This window comes from Dendropsophus ebraccatus, chromosome 15, assembly GCF_027789765.1.
Source record: "Dendropsophus ebraccatus isolate aDenEbr1 chromosome 15, aDenEbr1.pat, whole genome shotgun sequence".
NCBI lineage: Eukaryota > Metazoa > Chordata > Amphibia > Anura > Hylidae > Dendropsophus > Dendropsophus ebraccatus.
In genome coordinates this window covers 37,444,407-37,463,240 of record NC_091468.1, presented here as the reverse complement: position 1 = coordinate 37,463,240, position 18,834 = coordinate 37,444,407, and the positions used below count along the sequence as shown (strand labels likewise).

General features: G+C 41.9%; 1 protein-coding gene across 3 annotated transcripts in view; it reads left to right on the top strand.

Annotated features, from left to right (window-relative positions):
- The window catches only part of NPHP1 (nephrocystin 1), a 57,715-nt gene that overhangs the window by 21,671 nt on the left and 17,210 nt on the right, over positions 1 to 18,834 (top strand). For all 3 annotated transcript variants that reach the window (XM_069955044.1, XM_069955045.1, XM_069955043.1), the window contains 8 exons: positions 1,910 to 2,004; positions 3,660 to 3,788; positions 6,597 to 6,671; positions 8,597 to 8,707; positions 10,242 to 10,324; positions 14,159 to 14,235; positions 15,375 to 15,474; positions 15,703 to 15,815. In XM_069955044.1, coding sequence (XP_069811145.1) covers positions 1,910 to 2,004; positions 3,660 to 3,788; positions 6,597 to 6,671; positions 8,597 to 8,707; positions 10,242 to 10,324; positions 14,159 to 14,235; positions 15,375 to 15,474; positions 15,703 to 15,815 — 783 coding nt within the window. The remainder of the gene's footprint in view (positions 1 to 1,909; positions 2,005 to 3,659; positions 3,789 to 6,596; positions 6,672 to 8,596; positions 8,708 to 10,241; positions 10,325 to 14,158; positions 14,236 to 15,374; positions 15,475 to 15,702; positions 15,816 to 18,834) is intronic.

Genomic DNA, 18,834 nt, shown 5'->3' with positions numbered 1-18,834 from the left:
CCCCTGTGTGCATTTTGACTGCTCTCCACAGGTGTAAAGGGTAAATGTTACAGCTTTCATTACTTATTTTATATCACATCTCATGGTGCTTGTTCTGGTAAAAATTGGTTTTTATCACCTGTGGATTGGTATATGTGGGCGGGGCCTTGCGGCCTATGTGCCACATTGCTCCGCCCCTAGCGCCACATAGCCCCGCCCCCATCCGGACGTCATCGCCGCCCCCTCAGAGGCCATTGGTGTGGTACAATCTAGGGTGGGGCCTAGAGCTTTAGGCTGGCCCTTCCAATAGCTGCTGAGGGGGCGGGGTCTATGCTGTGATGAAGTCACTGATGGGGCGGGGCTAAGTGGTGCTAGAGGCGGAGCAATGTGGCATATAGGCCGCGAGGCCTCGCCCACATATGCCAATCCACAGGTGATACCACTTTTTACTAGAACAAGCACCATGAGGTGTGATATAAAATAAGTAATGAAAGCTGTAACATTTACCCTTTACACCTGGGGAGAGCAGTCAAAATGCAATAAGGGGGTGACAGTGTCACTTTAAAGGGTTTGTCTGTTTTGGATCTGACATGAATCATCCCCCAAGGTAAGGTGTTATAGGGTAAGGGAGTGTTCACTTTTAAATGCAGTAAAACTAGAGATGGGTACTAGCATTGAGCGGAGATGCCAAACTTTTCTGGTTCGGCAACATTCTCTGAAGAATGCTCAGCATTTGACTCCTCGTGGCTGCAGAAGTTGGATGCAGCCCTAGAAAACATGGATACAGTCTATGGCTATGTTCACACAACATATATTTTTGTAAAACCATGGCCGATGTTTCAAATATTATGAAAATATACGTTGCCTTGCCTTCTATGGTATCCCGGCCGGAGCGTATACACATGGTATACGCTCTGGCCGGGATCCCTAGCGGCGCGCAAACAACCGACATGTAAGTGTTCTGCCACTGTTATTTATTGAATAGCGGCTGTAGAAAACCCTGTCAGTGCTCACTATGGAGCGAGCGGCTCCGGCCACTCGCTCCATAGCGTGCAGTGGAGACTTCTGATGAGGGCGGTCACTGATGCTCCACATCAGAACTCTGCACCTGCAAAGAGCATCGGCCGGTACTGCAGTACCGGCTGGGATGATCTTTTCAGATCGTTTTTCAGGACTCCCTGAGGCTGCACTGTAGCCCAGTAGAGCCCCTATAACACTTGAGCTTAGAAGGAAAACTTGATTTTATAACTTTGCAAACAGCTATAAGCTAAGAGATGGGTATTATTTGTATTATCTCCCTAGTAGCCATCTGCCAATATCCACAGCTCTGAGTATGATAAAGAGCTAAAAAAAATCCTCTGTGGATCCCTTGACGGTAATTTTGAATCAGAAGACATACTTGCAGCAGGATTGACATCTTGCTGCGAATATGTATGTGGCAGCCCCATTAACCCCCCGCCGGCCAGAGCATACTGCACCTGCTCCACACTCTAGTCTGCTTCGGGGGGTTCCTGGCTGGACGTCCTGCTCAGCCAATCAGTGCGCTGCCCCGCCGCTGGGAGCCCCCAAAGCAAGCCGGAGTGTGGAGAAGGTACAGTATGCTCCGGCTGGCGGGGGGTTAACGGGGCTGTCACTTACATACTTGCAGCGGGATATTAATCCCGCTGTGAGTATGTGTTCTCATTCAAAATGACAGGCAATGTATCCGCAGAGGATTTTGCTGTAAATCCTCTGCGGATCCGGTGTGTGTGTTTGTACCCTAAAATTGTATATCATACATGTAATCATACATGGTAAATAATTTACCATGTATGTAGTGTGTGTGTGTGTGTATATATATATATATATATATATATATATATATATCATACTAATAGTTTACCTTGTGTATAGTATATATTTTATACTAAAGTATATATTTTTCTTATAGGAGATCAGTACAAAGCCGGTAGATACCTCCAGCCTGAACTTACCGCGTCACAGCTAGGCTTTAAGGATCTCTTGTGGGACTCAGGAAGCGGCGGGGTAAATTCTGACAAATATTAATATATTAGATGCAAATGACATTTAGAAATAAAATGACTAAATGACATTGTCTTATGACATAGCCAGGCCTTGGTGATGTTTCCACTATCCCTCTCCAAAGAATTTTCAGGTAGTACTTCAGGGACAGGACCATTTCAGTCAGTGGCTCCTCTCAGTGTTTAACCCTTTATGAACACCTTAAGGCTGGGTTCACACTATGTGTATTTGAGGCTGTATTTGTGAGGCTGTATAGCAACCAAAACCAGGAGTGGATTGAAAACACAGAAAGGCTCTGTTCACATAATGTTGTAATTGAGTGGATGGCCATCATTTAATGGCAAATATTTGCTGTTATTTTAAAACAACGGCTGTGGTATTGAAATGATGGCCGTTATTTACTGTTATATGGCGGCCATCCACTCAATTTCAACATTGTGTGAACAGATCCTTTCTGTGTTTTCAATCCACTCCTGGTTTTGGTTGCTATGAGGACCTGACATGAGGACCAAATACTGCCTGAAATATACATAGTGTGAACCCAGCCTAAAACTGTCCTTAAAGCTTTAAAGCTTCTCTGTCACATTACATGATCTTTACAGCAGTGACACCATGCCTGGATTATTAGCATATAAAACTCTATGAGCTCATTAAATGTAAATTGAAGGTGCTTTCTGGGAACATAAATGGGAGAACATTTTAACTAGAAAGTGAGAGGCTCCGCTTCATATTTACTGGGTAAACCTGTTATGGGCCAGGATATATACTGAACCATGAAATGTGTATCTTATCCTTATATGACACTACATGCCTAATAGCCACTAAACACTACAAGTAAAATAGCTTACTTGTAAGAACTAACATAAAGGGAAGCAATTTGCTCACACACTTATAAACACACACCCCTGACACACTCATAACGATAACAATGGCAGTTCTCACAAGCTGGTTTTTCCCGCAGCCACTAATCACAGCTCATGTATTATATCCTAACAAGTGGTAAAATGAAACCAAACAGTGTGAGTTAAAAAATACTGGTTTGTTGTGGTGCATTCCTATTGCACCTTTATTGTATGGACCTGCGTGAAGTACCTTTTGACTCTATAGAGGTGTAGTCTGATCCTGGCGTTCAATAGGAAAGCATAGCATGAGATATCTATATGGTGATGGAATGATAACATATCACTATGATATACCGTCACTTTATGATCAGTGGGGGTCCAACCTTTGAAACTCTCATGATCCTGAGATTGAAGGGACTGCAGTGCTGATTCAGTGCTCCTCCACAGTCTTTCCTTGCACAGTGGTACCCCTCAGGTGGTTTTCTACAGTTCCATGGACAGCATGGACACTGTGCTTGGACACCATAAGGCGACTGCAAGACTTAATTAGAGCTGTGGCTCCTCTTTTCTCAGGATTGGTGTGATTCCCAGAGCATATTGGCATATCTTAGCAATTTGCTGTCACTTTAACAGATGGCAGTGCCCGTTTTATAGTACAAGCTCTTGTAAGCATTAATCTCGCGGCTCAGGTGTCAGACCCTGACTGATTTATCTTGGGCATAGGTCAACAATTTTAGTGATACATTCTCAGTCAGTGGTCTGCTGTGTCAGTGGCGTATCAATTTGCATGTGTAACTAGTCTTTTACTTATTGTAGGTTTTACCCCTGCCAACTCGAGTCTCGGTGTTTCTGACATTATGGAGCTGTAAGATGCTGCCTCTCCCTGGGGCCAGCATTCAGATTCTTAGTAGGCATATACGACTCTGTCTGTTTGATGGCAATAAGGTAAGCATTTTTTGTTAGTGTGTTTGGGTTGCTATTTTTCATATTTTTATCTTGAAGACTATTTATTTTAATGCATTTTTTCCAAGTTAAGGAAAATGTCTATAAACATTGTTAAAAGCATTATTAAGGTTTTTATTTCGGTTAAACTTATATCAGGGAAAGCTGATAAATGATAAAACCGGAAAAGTTTTCTCCCAGCATTTAACTTCTGCCTTGTTAAATAGCTGATAACATGTTACTATAAAAATAAGCAGATTTTTTCTGTACTGTGAACTTTTAGTTATTACTTTTTAGGTTTTTCAGATAAACCTGTAGCTTAGGATTGGCTGAATAGAATCCTTTCGGTCTCTGTATATACTGGTGATTTTATTTTATTATTTGGGTAAAAGAGCTTTTTAATTTATAGGGGCTATAATATTAATTATAACTCTATTGGTTTCTTTTTATTTATTTATTGTTTAACCCCTTAAGGACGGGGCCCATTTTCGTTTTTGCGTTTTCGGTTTTTCCTCCTTGTGTTTAAAAGGCCATAGCACTTGCATTTTTCCACCTAGAAACCCATATGAACCCTTATTTTTTGCGCCACTAATTGTACTTTGCAATGACAGGCTGAATTTTTGCATTTGGTACACTACGAAACCAGAAAAAAATTCAAAGTGTGGTGAAATTGAAAAAAAAACCCGCATTTCTTTTATTTGGGGGAACTGTGTTTTTACGCCATTCGCCCTGGGGTAAAACTGACTTGTTATGCATGTTCCACAAGTCGTTACGATTAAAACGATGTATAACTTATATTGTATCTGATGGCCTATAAAAAAGTCAAACCATTGTTAATAAATATACGTTCCTTAAAATCGCTCCATTCCCAGGCTTATAGCGCTTTTATCCTTTGGTCTATGGGGCTGTGTCAGGTGTCATTTTTTGCGGCATGATGTGTTCTTTCTATCGGTACCTTGATTGCGCATATACGACTTTTTGATCGCTTTTTATTAAATTTTTTCTGGATTTGATGCGACCAAAAATGCGCAATTTAGCACTTTGGGATTTATTTATTTATTTGTTTACTTTGATTTAAAACCTGGGAAAAGGGGGGTGATTCAGACTTTTATTAGGGGAGGGGGCTTTTTACTATAAACAACACTTTTTTTTTTTTTTTTTTACACATATGCTAGAAGCCCCCCTGGGGGACTTCTAGTATATATACTTTGATCTCTCATTGACATCTCTGCAGCATAGATATGCTGCAGAGATCAATGAGATACGCACTCGTTTACTTTCGGCTGCTGCAGCCGGAAGTAAACGAGTGCCGAGCCAGGGACGGCGCCATCTTGGACGAGTCCCCGGCCGGCATCAGTAACGGAGATCGCTCCTCCGGGACAACGTCCCGGAGGAGCGATCTCCCCCACTAGACACCAGGGAACGGTTGCCTCCGGTAATCGGAGGCAGCTGTCAACTTTGACAGCTGCCTCCGATTAGCTAATTAGCGGGCACGGCGATCAGACCGTACCCGCTAATAGCGGCGGTCCCGGGCTACACGCGGCACCCGGGACCGCGTCGCTTCAAAGCGGGGTCGCCGCGCGGCCCCGCGTTGAAGTGCTAATGCGGACATATGACGTACGGGTACGTCATATGTCCTTAAGAGGTTAAAGTGTGACTGTTGTTTAATTTTTTTTTTCTTGCAGAAATCAATAGTACATGTAATTTTAGGAAACTTTGTAATTGGGTTTATTAGTTGAAAAATGCAATTTGCAGTTTGAAGCTCTCCCCCCCTGTCTTCATTGTTCTCTATAAAGAGGGGAGGGGTGGAGGAAGATAAGGCACCAAAACAGGACAACAAAGAGTTAATTTACAGCTACATCACCAGGATATCTCCTCTGAAGTCAGCACTGACCTCTCTGACCTCTGAATATGTGCTTTCACACAGCTCCTGCTGTGTAGTCCTTTGTTCTCTGCTCTCTGCTGCTGACTAATCTTCCCCCTCTCCATAAAAAAACAGACAGGGCCCGACTGATGTAAAAGAGTTAAGATTCTCTGATAATAAGCAGTGAATGAGAGAGAGGAGGGAGAGGGGGGGGGGTTGGGCTGGGGAAAGTCTTTTTGAATGCAGATAATGGCATATTTGCCTAATAAACCCAATTACAAGTTTCTTAAAATCGCTTGGACTATTGATTTCTGCAAAAAAAAAATAAACGACATTGATACTTTAAGCATATCCAAAAGAATACAAAACACACTACACATTAATAATAATACCAATTAATAATCAGTCAATTAATATATATTCTCTCTTGTATCCACAACCCATCCCACCCACTATCTTTATTTAACTGCTTTCCTCAAATGGGTCGAAGAAATAAAGATCAAACATCATACTATTGTCCCACCTGGGAAATCTCACATGTCATGCATCTTCCTCTTTATATTACTCAAATATCTTTCCTGTTTCTTTATTGTACAAAGAAAGGAAATAAGTAAAATAAAAAGGGGAACACTCGTCACCAAGACCTGACTCTCCACATGTGCGCTGCTCTTTCTGGCTACGGTGCCTGCACGGATTCAGGATGCGCGCAGCCCTTTACATCTTTGAAGCATGGGCAAACAGCGTGCGCACTGAGACAAAATTATTGTTCAAATAGAAGAGGGAGGAGGAAACAGGGATAAGGCGTGACAGAGCGTGGTGCAACCTTTGTTTTCCATATTTTCTTACTTTATTTTTTCCCATCTTTTGACCAAAAATGATGAAGTTGAATGCTAGATAATAAATACACAATGGTTATGTTACATGAACCCTTTTTTTAATATTTTTAGGTCCTAAGCAACATTCATACTGTGAGGGCTACGTGGCTGCCCAAAAACTCGAGAACATGGACATTTTCTCCAAGGGTAACCTTTTTGTGTGCATTATGTCATGCAATTTTTTTTTTCTCCGCTTAATTGAGAGAAAGCACAGTCACATACTTGAAATGTCTTAAATCCATACAAATTGGCGGTTGCTAAAAAGAAGAGAGAAACTTTTGATTAACCCCCTTCCTGACTCCTACGTTGCTGATCCCATGACATACACATTAGGTGTCGGCTGCTATCTACAACTACCACCCGCTGTCAATGACATGAATCAGAGATCCACCCAAAGCTTGCCATTTAATTGTCTATTAAAATATAATGTTATTGATCCAATACAGTGAACGCAGTAAGTGAAGAAATAAATTACAGTTGTCAGAGATTAATTTTTGGTTGCATCACATATTGGAAAAAACTGGAATTAAAAGCAATACAAAAGTCACATTTACCCCAAAGTGGTACTGATAAAATTTGTGGATCGTGGTGTAAAAATTGAGCTCTCAATGCTCTCACAATGCTTTATAGTCAAAGTTTTAGGGATTAAAGCATGGTAATAGAGATGAGTGAACTGAACTTTACGAACCTTGCAAAAAGTTCGTAGCAAACCTGGTTCAAGATGGTGGCCTCACAATTTAGTTTCACAATTCACAATTTTTTTCTCTTTACATTAGCAGATTGGCGCCGGCGCGTGGATCCTGGTGGCCAGTCTTTTGCCGGCTCTATACACTGTTTCGTCTGCTGCCCCCCCCCCAGTGTGATGATATTCCCTCCCCTAGAATCAATGGACCCACGTCACAGTGGGGAGGGGGTACCGTCCCACTGGGGGCAGTGGGCCTGCCCCAGTGTATAGAGCTGGGCTGGTGCACAGAAAAAGACTGGCCACCGGGATCCCCACACCAGCGCCGATCTGCTAATATAGGAAAAAAAAAAAAAAAGCTATGTACCTGATGGTACATTCAATTTAATACACATAGAAAAAAAAATAAAAAAGGTATGCTCATCCGCACTCTCCTGGTATCTTCCTACAGGATTCCACTGTTTCTCACTGATTTGCAACTGCCTACAACCTGCTCAGCCAATCACTAACTGACAAAGGACAGCACTGTGGCCAGTGATTGACTGCGCAGGCTGTCACTCCCGAGATGAGAGTGACAGCTTGCTTAGCCAATCACTGACTGACTGAGATGGGACAGTCAAATCCAAGGGGTCACTGGCACGTCAGGTCCCAGCATATAGGTATATACGGATGACACTCCCTCCTTCTTTGGTGTAGGTGGTGCGCAGCTGTGAAGTAGTTCATAACAGTCCATGCATAAAGAAGAATGTCTTCAGCGGCACTCCCCATAAATGCTCTCTCTCCCCACCAACGTTTCACGCCTGTCTGGCACTTTCTCAAGGCATCCTGTCGCAGCCAGTGATTGGCTGAGCAGGCTGTCACTCTCCTCTCAGTCCGGAGATGGAGGCAGCTGTGATCAGTAGGGGACCCCAGGGGATGGCAGACAGGTAGCTATTGATGAGCAAACTTGCTAAACCCCTGCAATTATTTAGCTGACGTACTCAAACTTTGCTTTAAGGTTCGTTGAAACTGGCTGAACCGAACTTTTAAAAGTTTGCTCATCTCTACATGGCAATGCTAAGATTTTCGTTTGATTACTTTTCAGTAGTAAAAACAAAACAAAAAAAGTATTATTGTAATCATACCTACCCATAGAATAAGGTTTGGTAAACTCTGTGAAAAAGTTTGCTTCGCCCCACATTTTTTTTGTGGTTTTGAAATACATTATGTGATTAAATAAAGGGTGCCAACAAAAACTCCCACAAAAATATTAATCCTCAAACAGATTAGTAGATGAAAAAAAACCCTAATGGGTTTTAGAATGTGAGGAGGAATAAAAGGCATAATTGAAACATTAAAATATGGTAATGAATTAAAATGTATCTTTGATAATGTGACTTTATGTGTTTAGGTCACAGGTATTCTTCCAAGTCTCCTGGATGGCGACTGTTTTGTGCGGTCTGGTTGTCAGTCCCCTGATATAGGAATCCTCTTTGAAGTTGGAGTTACCTATATTCGCAATGTAAGTACATTGTAAAGGATGAATAATTGTGTTATGAAGTACTTCCATTGCCCTCCTTGAGATTATCATACTCAGCCACTTACTCATTGTATGTTTCTGTAAATATTTGTATGCCCTTATTCTGTATAGATTGCTTTTATCCTGTCCACTGGATAGGGCATACACCCATACACACCCATATATATCTAAAAGGGAATGTGTCATCAGAAAATGACCCATTGTTTAAATCAAGTTTTTATGTATTTTATGTTAAAGAATTTTTAGTTATGCTCTTTCTATTATTCTATCTGATCTTTATTTTAAAATTATCCCGAGATCTTTCAGTTTCCATTCTCACCACTAGGCTTAAAACTAAGCTGAGACTTCCTGTTCTGTACATGTTTCCTAGCAGTGCCCTTCTTATCAGCACAGACAGGCGTACAGTGACAGCTGACACCAGTATATAGATAACAGGTACGCACCAATAGCTGGTGGTCACAGCTCGGATCCCTCTCCCATGAAATAATCTACATAAAGGTCCCAGAGCATGTTCAGAAGCCGTTCTTATTCATCTGAATAGGACAAGTACTCTCTCTTGTGCCTATGCTCCATGAGACTTGCTGTAAAGCATATCACCAAATGCTGTTCTCTAAAGGTGTCAGTTTTTTTACACATGCACCTTCAGCCACATATTGCATGCATTGGTTTGGGAAAAAACAGGAGTAGTAACTATCAGCCGAGTGTTCAGTTATCAACTATTGAAGATTAGTCAATAGCAATGCGATTATCAGACCTCCTACATAGGCCAATGGGCTGCCAATGATGATTACCAATCTTACTGATCAGTGCCTGTTTGCAGAGACTCTACAAGGTATGAGCAGTTGTGCGGCTGGGCCCAATGTTTGATCATTAGATGGTTTGTGCAGCCCAATAAATGCATTGCTGTCTGCACCTGTTTATACAGGGTGATATGGAGTCAATGAAGATGGTTTTATTGGCCACATAAAAGACCTTTCGTTGGCTGATCGCTGACCCGTTTCCTATAAATACTTTTTGCCCAGCAATACAGCAGTGTAAAAGGGCTTGAACAGATTCCCCAATTTTAAGGTCAGTTTCAAAAGCATTAGTTCTCTTTATTGCAGCCTTACACTACATATCTCTTCATGCCATGTAAAGAATTTTGAGTAGGCACGTACCGATAAGCCCCTAACTATATTATAATGGACATGTCTTATACCATACCCAATAGTTTTTCCCCTTAGAGATGTCTGCAAATGGCCTAGCCTTCTTCTCCTATTAAAAAAGGCATCCATACTTGTAGGGCAGCTGTGGAATAATATATCTCTCTTAGGTGTATAATCATATCATTGTTTTACTGTTTGCAGTAGAAGACTTGGGGTTGACAGGTTAGGGTAACTGAGCAAATCCAGGAAAATTCCAGATCCATGCTGTTGAATTTGTTGTAGATCCTTTTGTCCTTTCCCAACACTGTGAATATATGAAAAGTTTAGGGTAGAATGATGAAAGCCACTTTTGTTCCATTTCTCCTCTGCAGTCAACAGGAGAGAGGGGAGAGTTAAGCTGTGGTTGGACGTTTCTAAAACTCTTTGATGTAAATGGAATTCCATTACCTTCCAGGTAGGTTGCAGATCTCCGGAGAATAAAGTGAATGCATATCTTGGGTATTAGGCATGTGGCTTACTACATTATTATACTACTATATTATTTTTCTACTTTACATTTTAAGCCATGTTCACACAATGTATATTTTTGTAAAAATACGGCCGTTGTTGCCAATTGCAACAACGGCTGTAATTAATACGACAATATACATTACGTGACTGTCTATGGAATCCCTGCCGGAGTGTATACACATAGTATACACTCCGTCCAGGATCCCTAGCGGCACAGCAAGAAACTGCAGTCAATGGATGTGAAGACTGGCCAGTCTTCCATTCACAGGTCTGGTACGACCTGTTAGTAAGCAGTAAAGATTATTCCATTGAAAAGTTTCAATAAAACCAACATAATTCTTTAACTTTTTTTTTAGCTTCTAGTGTGAAATTTTTTTGCTCCCGAATATTGTACATGGTGTGGATGTGCGTGTGCATGGTATGGATGCCGGGTAAAGCTGGATCCAATCTTGGGAAACTTTTCCCAGTTTCCCAGGATTGGAACCAGCTTTTCCCTGGCACCCAGGGTGGAGCGGCAGGGAGCGAGCAGTGCTGAAAGGCAGGCGGCTTGATGAGCGGATCGCTGATCAAACGAATTCGCTCTACATGTAGTCATTGTAAACAACACTCCATCAATGGAGACATGTGAAGGTGGCGCTTAGTAAATTGATGACTAAACCTGAACTTAAGTCACTTTTTTTTTTATTGTCATGTAAAATCTACAGGTCAGAAATAAGTAGCTAAGTGGAAACTCGGAAACTCTCTCCATTTCTGGCCACTCATCTATTACCAGTGGCGCACAGTCAATGTGCCTGTAGTAGGCGTTACATTTTATGAGTGTTTTACAGCCCATTAAACTGACATGTAATACGCTGGGATTAATGGACTCTGACCATAAAATGTAACAATGAAAGCCTTTCACAGATTTATATAATATTCCCATGAACAGGGTAACATTCATAGTGTGATGCTATCAAGCACCTACATGATCAGGGATTTCCTCCAGTTTTTAGTACCGCAAGCCAATGCTTGAGGTGTCACTTACGGTCCTCTATAAATAACTGAGGTCTATTACCAGCAGAGAGCTTATTAGGTTATACAGATGAACAGACAGTTGACAACCATAATGATTCTGATGATATCATGAACCAGAGGAAGCAGGCAGCAATGTGGAACCTAATATAATTGGTACAACCAGCATACACTATATCAATAGGGTGGCACATTTAATATATTTGTTTTAAAAGTAGCCCTGGTAATAAAAGAGAACACTTAAAGGGATATTCCAATCTCAACTAATAAAGTTATACTTGTAGGGCTCATCAAAATAAATATTTTTGCAAGTACATTCTTTTAGCTAACATGCATTCTTCTTCTGATATGCAGTTTCTTTCCCTCCCATTGTTGACAGCGCATTGTTTAGCTTACTGACACCACTCTGCTGTAAAAACATTGGTCTGGCAGATGTTTGCATAGATATAGTATACATATTTACTTTTATATTACACAGTCTATATACACTATGGGGGAGATTTACCCCCCCTTCCCCAGTGGGTTTTGATTTTTGTGGATCTTCCTCTTTAATTTAGGCCATAAGAGAAACAGGTTGCTGAACTCAGGGAGACCAGCCAAATGACAACACTGCCGGCTGCCAGTGAAAGCATTCAATGCAGTGAAGTCCTAGGTGCATTGCCCCCTGGGAAACATGAATATGCAAAAGAGGAGCCCGTGGAGCCTCATTGAAGAGTCTCAAAACACAGTGCTAGCCAGATATCCCTCCGGGAAGGACCCAGCCAAGGGGCAGCTCCTGTTAGGAAACCACCAAAACCACCATATTAAGTGGCCCTATAAGTCAATGTAATGACAAGGGATAAATCAAAGCTAGGTAACCATCCACATACAGCTGTTTCAGGGTGTTGCCCCTCATCAGTGTGGAGCAGGATTCTGGCTAGGTGGGAGCATTGCCTAGTTGAGCTATAAGAGAAACAGATTGCTGAACTCAGGGAGACCAGCCAAATGACAACACTGCCGGCTGTTAGTGAAAGCGCTCAATGCAGTGAAGTCCTAGGTGCATTGCCCCCTGGGAAACATGAATATGCAAAAGTGGAGCCTCATTGAAGAGTCTCAAAACACAGGACTAGTCAGATATCCCTCCGGGAAGGACCCAGCCAGGGGGCAGCTCCTGTTAGGAAACTACCAAAACCACCATATTAAGTGGCCCTATAAGTCAATGTAATGACAAGGGATAAACCAAAGCTAGGTAACCATCCACATACAGCTGTTTCGGGTGTTGCCCCTCATCAGTGTGGAGCAGGATTCTGGCTAGGTGGGAGCAATGCCTAGTAGAGCCATAAGAGAAACAGATGGCTGAACTAAGGGAGACCAGCCAAATGACAACACTGACGGCTGCTAGTGAAAGCGCTCAATGCAGTGAAGTCCTAGGTGCATTGCCCCCTGGGAAACATGAATATGCAAAAGAGGAGCCCGTGGAGCCTCATTGAAGAGTCTCAAAACACAGGACTATAATTTAGGGCCCTATTCCACGGGACGATTATCGTTTGCATAATCATTACCGATAAACGATCCAAACGACCGCTATTGCGAAAGGCGTGAAATCGTTCAACCATTTACATGGAAAGATAATCGATACTTATGATTTTTCTTGCGGTCGTCGCTATTGCGTTCGTCACTACTGTGAACGACCGAACGACGTCTTATTCAATGCGAACAATTTGCGAATGAGCAACGATAAAAATAGGTCTAGGTCTTAATAAAACGATCAACGATTTTTCGTTCGGTCATTAATCGTTAACTGCTATTCAACCGAACGATTATCGCTTAGATTCGAACGACTTAACGATAATTTGAACGATAATCGTCCTGTGGAATAGGGCCCTTAATGAGCTCTAGCTAAGTTAGATGAGGTGAGAGTACACCTTTAGGCTGGGTTCACACTACGTATATTTGAGGCTGTATTTGGTCCTCATGTCAGGTCCTCATAGCAACCAAAACCAGGAGTGGATTGAAAACACAGAAAGGCTCTGTCCACACAATGTTGTAATTGAGTGGATGGCCGCCATACAACCGTAAATAACGTCTATTATTCTAATACAACAGCCGTTGTTTTAAAATAACAGGACATATTTGCCATTAAATGACGGCCATCCACTCAATTTCAACATTATGTGAACAGAGCCTTTTTGTGTTTTCAATCCACTCCTTGTTTTGGTTGCTATGCAGCCTCAAATATACAGCCTCAAATATACATAGTGTGAACATAGCCTTAAATAGGGTTGTATTAAAACATTTTTAGAAAGGGTCAAAGTGGCTTTAAAGAAAATGATAACATACTCCCCTGCACACTCCTGCACCACTGCTTTTCCGGCACTGCCATGTTGCTAATAATTTCTTGGTCCCCATCTTGACACGTAGGAAGTGCCCACACAGCTGACTATGGATGAGTGGGCATGGGGCAAGCACCTACATGCAGAAACTGTCCCAGCAATCTCAACTTACCATAAACTTCAGTTAAAAAAAAGTTTGGTGCTTTACAGATAGTACTTGTTTCAAATATCCCAGAAGTTCATACTTTTTTTTTTGTTTGTTTTGGTGCTGTTTTCAAGCTTGAAAGTGTGAAAGCTATTTTTAGTGTATTGACATGTTGTGTTTTTTGTTGAAATTGTGGTATTGCATACAACCTTATAGCATGTGCTCTACTGCATAGTTTCTCGCTCCATTGCAAAGTTGTGCTATTTTTTAAAATATTATCTGTTGTATGAGTTTATTTCATTTCCTATAGGACATATGAACTGACGTTAAATGGTGGAACCCCATATGAACGAGGAGTAGAAGTTGATCCGTCTATTTCAAGACGAGGTAAAACAATATTACTAGGTTTTTTGATTTAAGGGTGGGTTCATACTACGGAATTCTTGCGGATAATGTCAGCGGACTTCCGCAGTATGTCCGGTCGCACGGCCGTGCGCCTTTCCGCCGGCTTCATAGACACCATTCTATGGGCCGGCGTATTCCGCTATCCGCCGAAAGAAGTGACATGTCACTTCTTTCGTCGGATAGCGGAATACGTCGGCCCATAGAATGGTGTATATGGAGCCGGCGGAAAGGTGCGTGGACAGCTGATTGAATTCCGCGGAACTTATCCACGAGAATTCCGTAGTATGAACCCACCCTAAGTCTGGAGACTTGAACCAGCTGCTCCGTATCACTGATGTCATAAATAGACTGCTGAAAATCTCGTTCATGTGCAGTAACTCTCCTGTCTTTGCCACACACACAGTACCAAGACAGGATGGTAGAGACAATGGAGTCACTGCGCATGCTTGAGATTTCTTGATGGTGTCAGCACTAGAGTTTCTTCTCAGCCACTTGTATTGAAATGCTGTATAATTGAACTCGAGCATGCATCTCTAGTCAGCACTGTGGGGCAGCTTGTAGGCAGAATTGGTGGTAGACTGAATTTAAACAATATAAAAATTTCCAGTTAGATTTTAAAGAGGAAGTCCCAACAAACTTAAAAATGACAGGAAGTCAGGGGGTTTCAGGAACATAATAAAAAAAAGCATACTTACCCATTCCCATGCCCCCATAGCGCTGCTTGCGGATCTCTCCGACAGCACCCCCCCCCCCAATGTCATCTTTGACCGATATCCGGGTTTGTCACGTGCCTGGCTCTGGCTGCTGAAAGATCATGGCCCAGCTAACAGATTGCCCGATCTGCCAATCAGTGATTGCAGTGGTGTTCCTTTCTAGTGACTGATTGGTTGAGCGGGCAATCCATGAACGGGTATGTGATGATGCAGGAGGCTGGTGGCGGGGAGGTAATTGGAAGTCATCGCTGAGAGGGCACATGGATTGGTAAGTATACTTTTTTTTGTTATTATGTTTCTGCGCCCCCTGCCTGTGAACATAATGGTGTACTACAATGTATTCTCTGAAGTCAATAAAATAATTTTTGGAAAATTAGAAAAACATGTGATGTATGATTTATCCCTCAGCAACCAGTGGCGTCTTCCATCAAATGATAACGCAGAGAAAGCAACCCCGTCTTCTAGTTAAAATCAGATCACTGAATAGGAAAAGAAGAGAAATGTTAAAGTAAGTGCATAACAGACTGGGTGCAAGTTGGGTAAAACAGGAGGTGTCACAGAGGCCACATTACTTACACACACACACACACACACACTATATATATATATATATATATATATATATATATATATATATATATATATATATATATAAACTTTATGCAAAAGAACATGTTCGCAAAAAAACTTTCCAACCCCTTATTCACACATAATAAGTAGTCTGTGTGTCTTGCAGTCTTCTTCCAGAGACGCTGGTTGGCAGCATGTGCCATGTTCCTTTGCTGGTGTTCTACCGTCGAATTCTCGTTGATGTGCTTCTCAAAGAAAGAACAAGTATTCAGAGCACAGGTACAAATGTGCAGTTTTTCTTTTATTCCTTCATATTCTTAAAGTGTCACTGTCGTGAATTTTTTTTTTTGCAGAAATCAATAGTCCAGGCGATTTTAAGAAACTTTGTAATTGGGTTTATTATCCGAAAAATGCATTTTTATCATGAAAAAGCAGTTTGAAGCTCTCCCCCCTGTCTTCATTGTTCTCCTATGGAGAGAGCTAAAGAAAAGACCAAAACAGGACAACAAAGAGTTAATCTACAAATCCCTCACGGGATATCTCCTGTGACAGTCACCAGTGACCTGTCTGAGCTCAGATTACAGCTGTCACCCAGCTCCGTGCCTGTAATCCTCTGTTATCTGCTTTCTGCTGCCGGCTAACTCCCTCCTTCCTCCTCCCCCCTCCCCTCTCCCTAGAGCAGACAGGGGACGTCTCCTGCAACAAGTCACAATTTTCAGATTTTTTGGAGTGGATGAAAAAGAGGAAGGAGGGGGGGACCTGGGAAAAGGCTTTTTACATGCAGATAATGGCAGATTTGGCTAATAAACCCAATTACAAAGTTTCTTAAAATCGCCTGGACTATTGATTTCTGCAAAAAAAAAAAAAAAATACGACAGTGACTCTTTAAATTATCATTTTGCTCATGAATTTTTACACCTGGAATAGAACATTGAATATTAATCCATTTTACCCTTAAAACACCTTGTTATATTTAGGAGAGACTCGTGTGTTCGGTGTGTATTAAAGCTGGCTTCACTTTAACAAGTCACAAAATCCAAAAAGCACATTATATTTAGCGCTGTTTGGGCTACTACAGCAGTCAATCTATAGTGTGTTGTCCTTAGACAAGCAACATAGCATATTGACAGATCCATGCCAAGGGGCCTAATGTATGCCAAGAAAATATCGAAACACATACCCATGACTACAACGAGCCTGGATTCTTGATACATGGCAGCAGGGCCGTTTCTAGCTTTTGTGCTGCCTGAGGCGAAAATTAAAATGGCGCCCCCCCCAAAAAAAATCCTAGAATCAATTGTTTGTCAACTATTCCCATATGAATACCGCAGCTATCAGTAAACACACCTCAGCTGCTGCAGAACCTCATAAGACTCTTACTTTATAAAGAAGCAGGCATAATTTTTAAGCTGAAATTGTTGTATTACAAGGGATAATGGTAAAAGTTAACACAGAATTAAAGATTGAGACTCCCTGGAACCCATGGGTGACTATTTTGGGAGCAGAGTTGGAACTGGAGGGTACAGGCAGAAGGGAAAAAACATGCCTACATAAAAGATTATTTGTAGCTAGATTGCTTATAGTTAAAAACTGGTTGGCAGTAGAAGCCCCCGAGGTAAAGGCATGGGAGGAAATGGTTAAAGTATACAATAAGTATGAAGAATATTATTACAAATATTGAGATACCCTTGCCTGGAAGAGGGGGGGGGGAGGGAGATTAGAGGGATCAGAATGTATATTTTTATTTATAATAACATTGCTGTAAAGTAAGAGTTGGCAAAATAAAATTTAAATTAAAAAAAAGAACCAGGCATAATTTTTAAGCTGAAATTGTTGTACTAAAAGTTCCAGCACAGAGAGGCTGAGGGCTGGATCCAGACAAGCTGTGCGCTTCACTACTAACTAGTCTGCACAGCATGGCAGCTCCACACTATTTAACAGTGTAGTGTAATATATGGCAGTATAGTGTTGTATAGGGTATATATCGCAGCACATGTAGATGCATATGTACACTGTAGTATATTAATGGAGGGGGTGGTAAATAGTAGCACATGTGGATATATATGTACACTGGGGGCGATGATAGACAGATAGATAGATATATATGAGATAGATAGATATGAGATAGATAGATAGATAGATATGAGATAGATAGATACGAGATAGGTAGGTAGGTAGATAGATAGATAGATAGATAGATAGATAGATAGATAGGAGATAGATAATAGATAATGGATAGATAATAGATAGATAATAGATAGATAGATAGGAGATAGATAGATAGACAGATAGATTAATAGATAGATAGAATAATAGATACATAGTAGATAGATAGATGATAGATAGACAGATAGATTAATAGATAGATAGATAGTGGATAGATAGGAGATAGATAGATAGTGGATAGATAATAGATAGATAGTGGATAGATAATGGATAGATAGATAGATGAGATAGAGAGAACAAAAGAGGTGATAGAGATATTAATACAGACAGACAGTGAGTATTCTTACTCAAAAGCCAGGGGTAGACATGGAGGGAGACAGAGGATCCTGCTGCCCAGGGAGGGTGAAGAGGAGGAGGCACACAGGCCATGCAGAGGTCACAGGTCCTCCACCACAGGGACGCACGGCCTGTGAAGATTAACCCTACAGCTGCCTCACACATACAGACTTCCCAGCACAGTTTATCAGGCCGTGTGGCAGCAGCAGGGTAACCTCATCTCCTTCTCCTTCACCTACACTGGGACACAGGCCTGACAGTGACAGGAGGAGAAAGCACCCCCCTCCCCCTACTCACACAACGCGACTCCTCTGTCCACTGCTCTCTTCCCCTGAACTGTAAGCCGGCACTCGCAGGGTTAAGACCCCTCTCCCAGGCCAAGTGACAACAGCGCCATACAGCAGACAGGTAAAGATCAGACCGGGGGTTTGATCCTGGCTGGGGGAGGGGTCTCAATCCTGTGAGTGCCGGCTTACAGTACAGGGCAAGAGAGCAGTGAACTGAAGCGTCGGGTCTTGTATGAGTGGGCATAAACTGCATGTGCCGCTGTGTTAATCACCCGAGCAGGGGGCCGGGGCTGCTGTCATTTTAGTGAAGTTAAACTTCACTAAAATGACAGTGGCAGAGAAGATTCTGCCGCCCCCTGCAGGATGACAGGAGCTGCCGCCTGAGGCAGAAGCCTCAGTCTGCCTCATGGCAGAAACGGGCCTGCATGGCAGAATGGACCTATGGAGTTTTGCCAAAATCAAAACCTGCAAAAATCGTATGCGAGTACATTTTCTTATTTTGGCTGCTA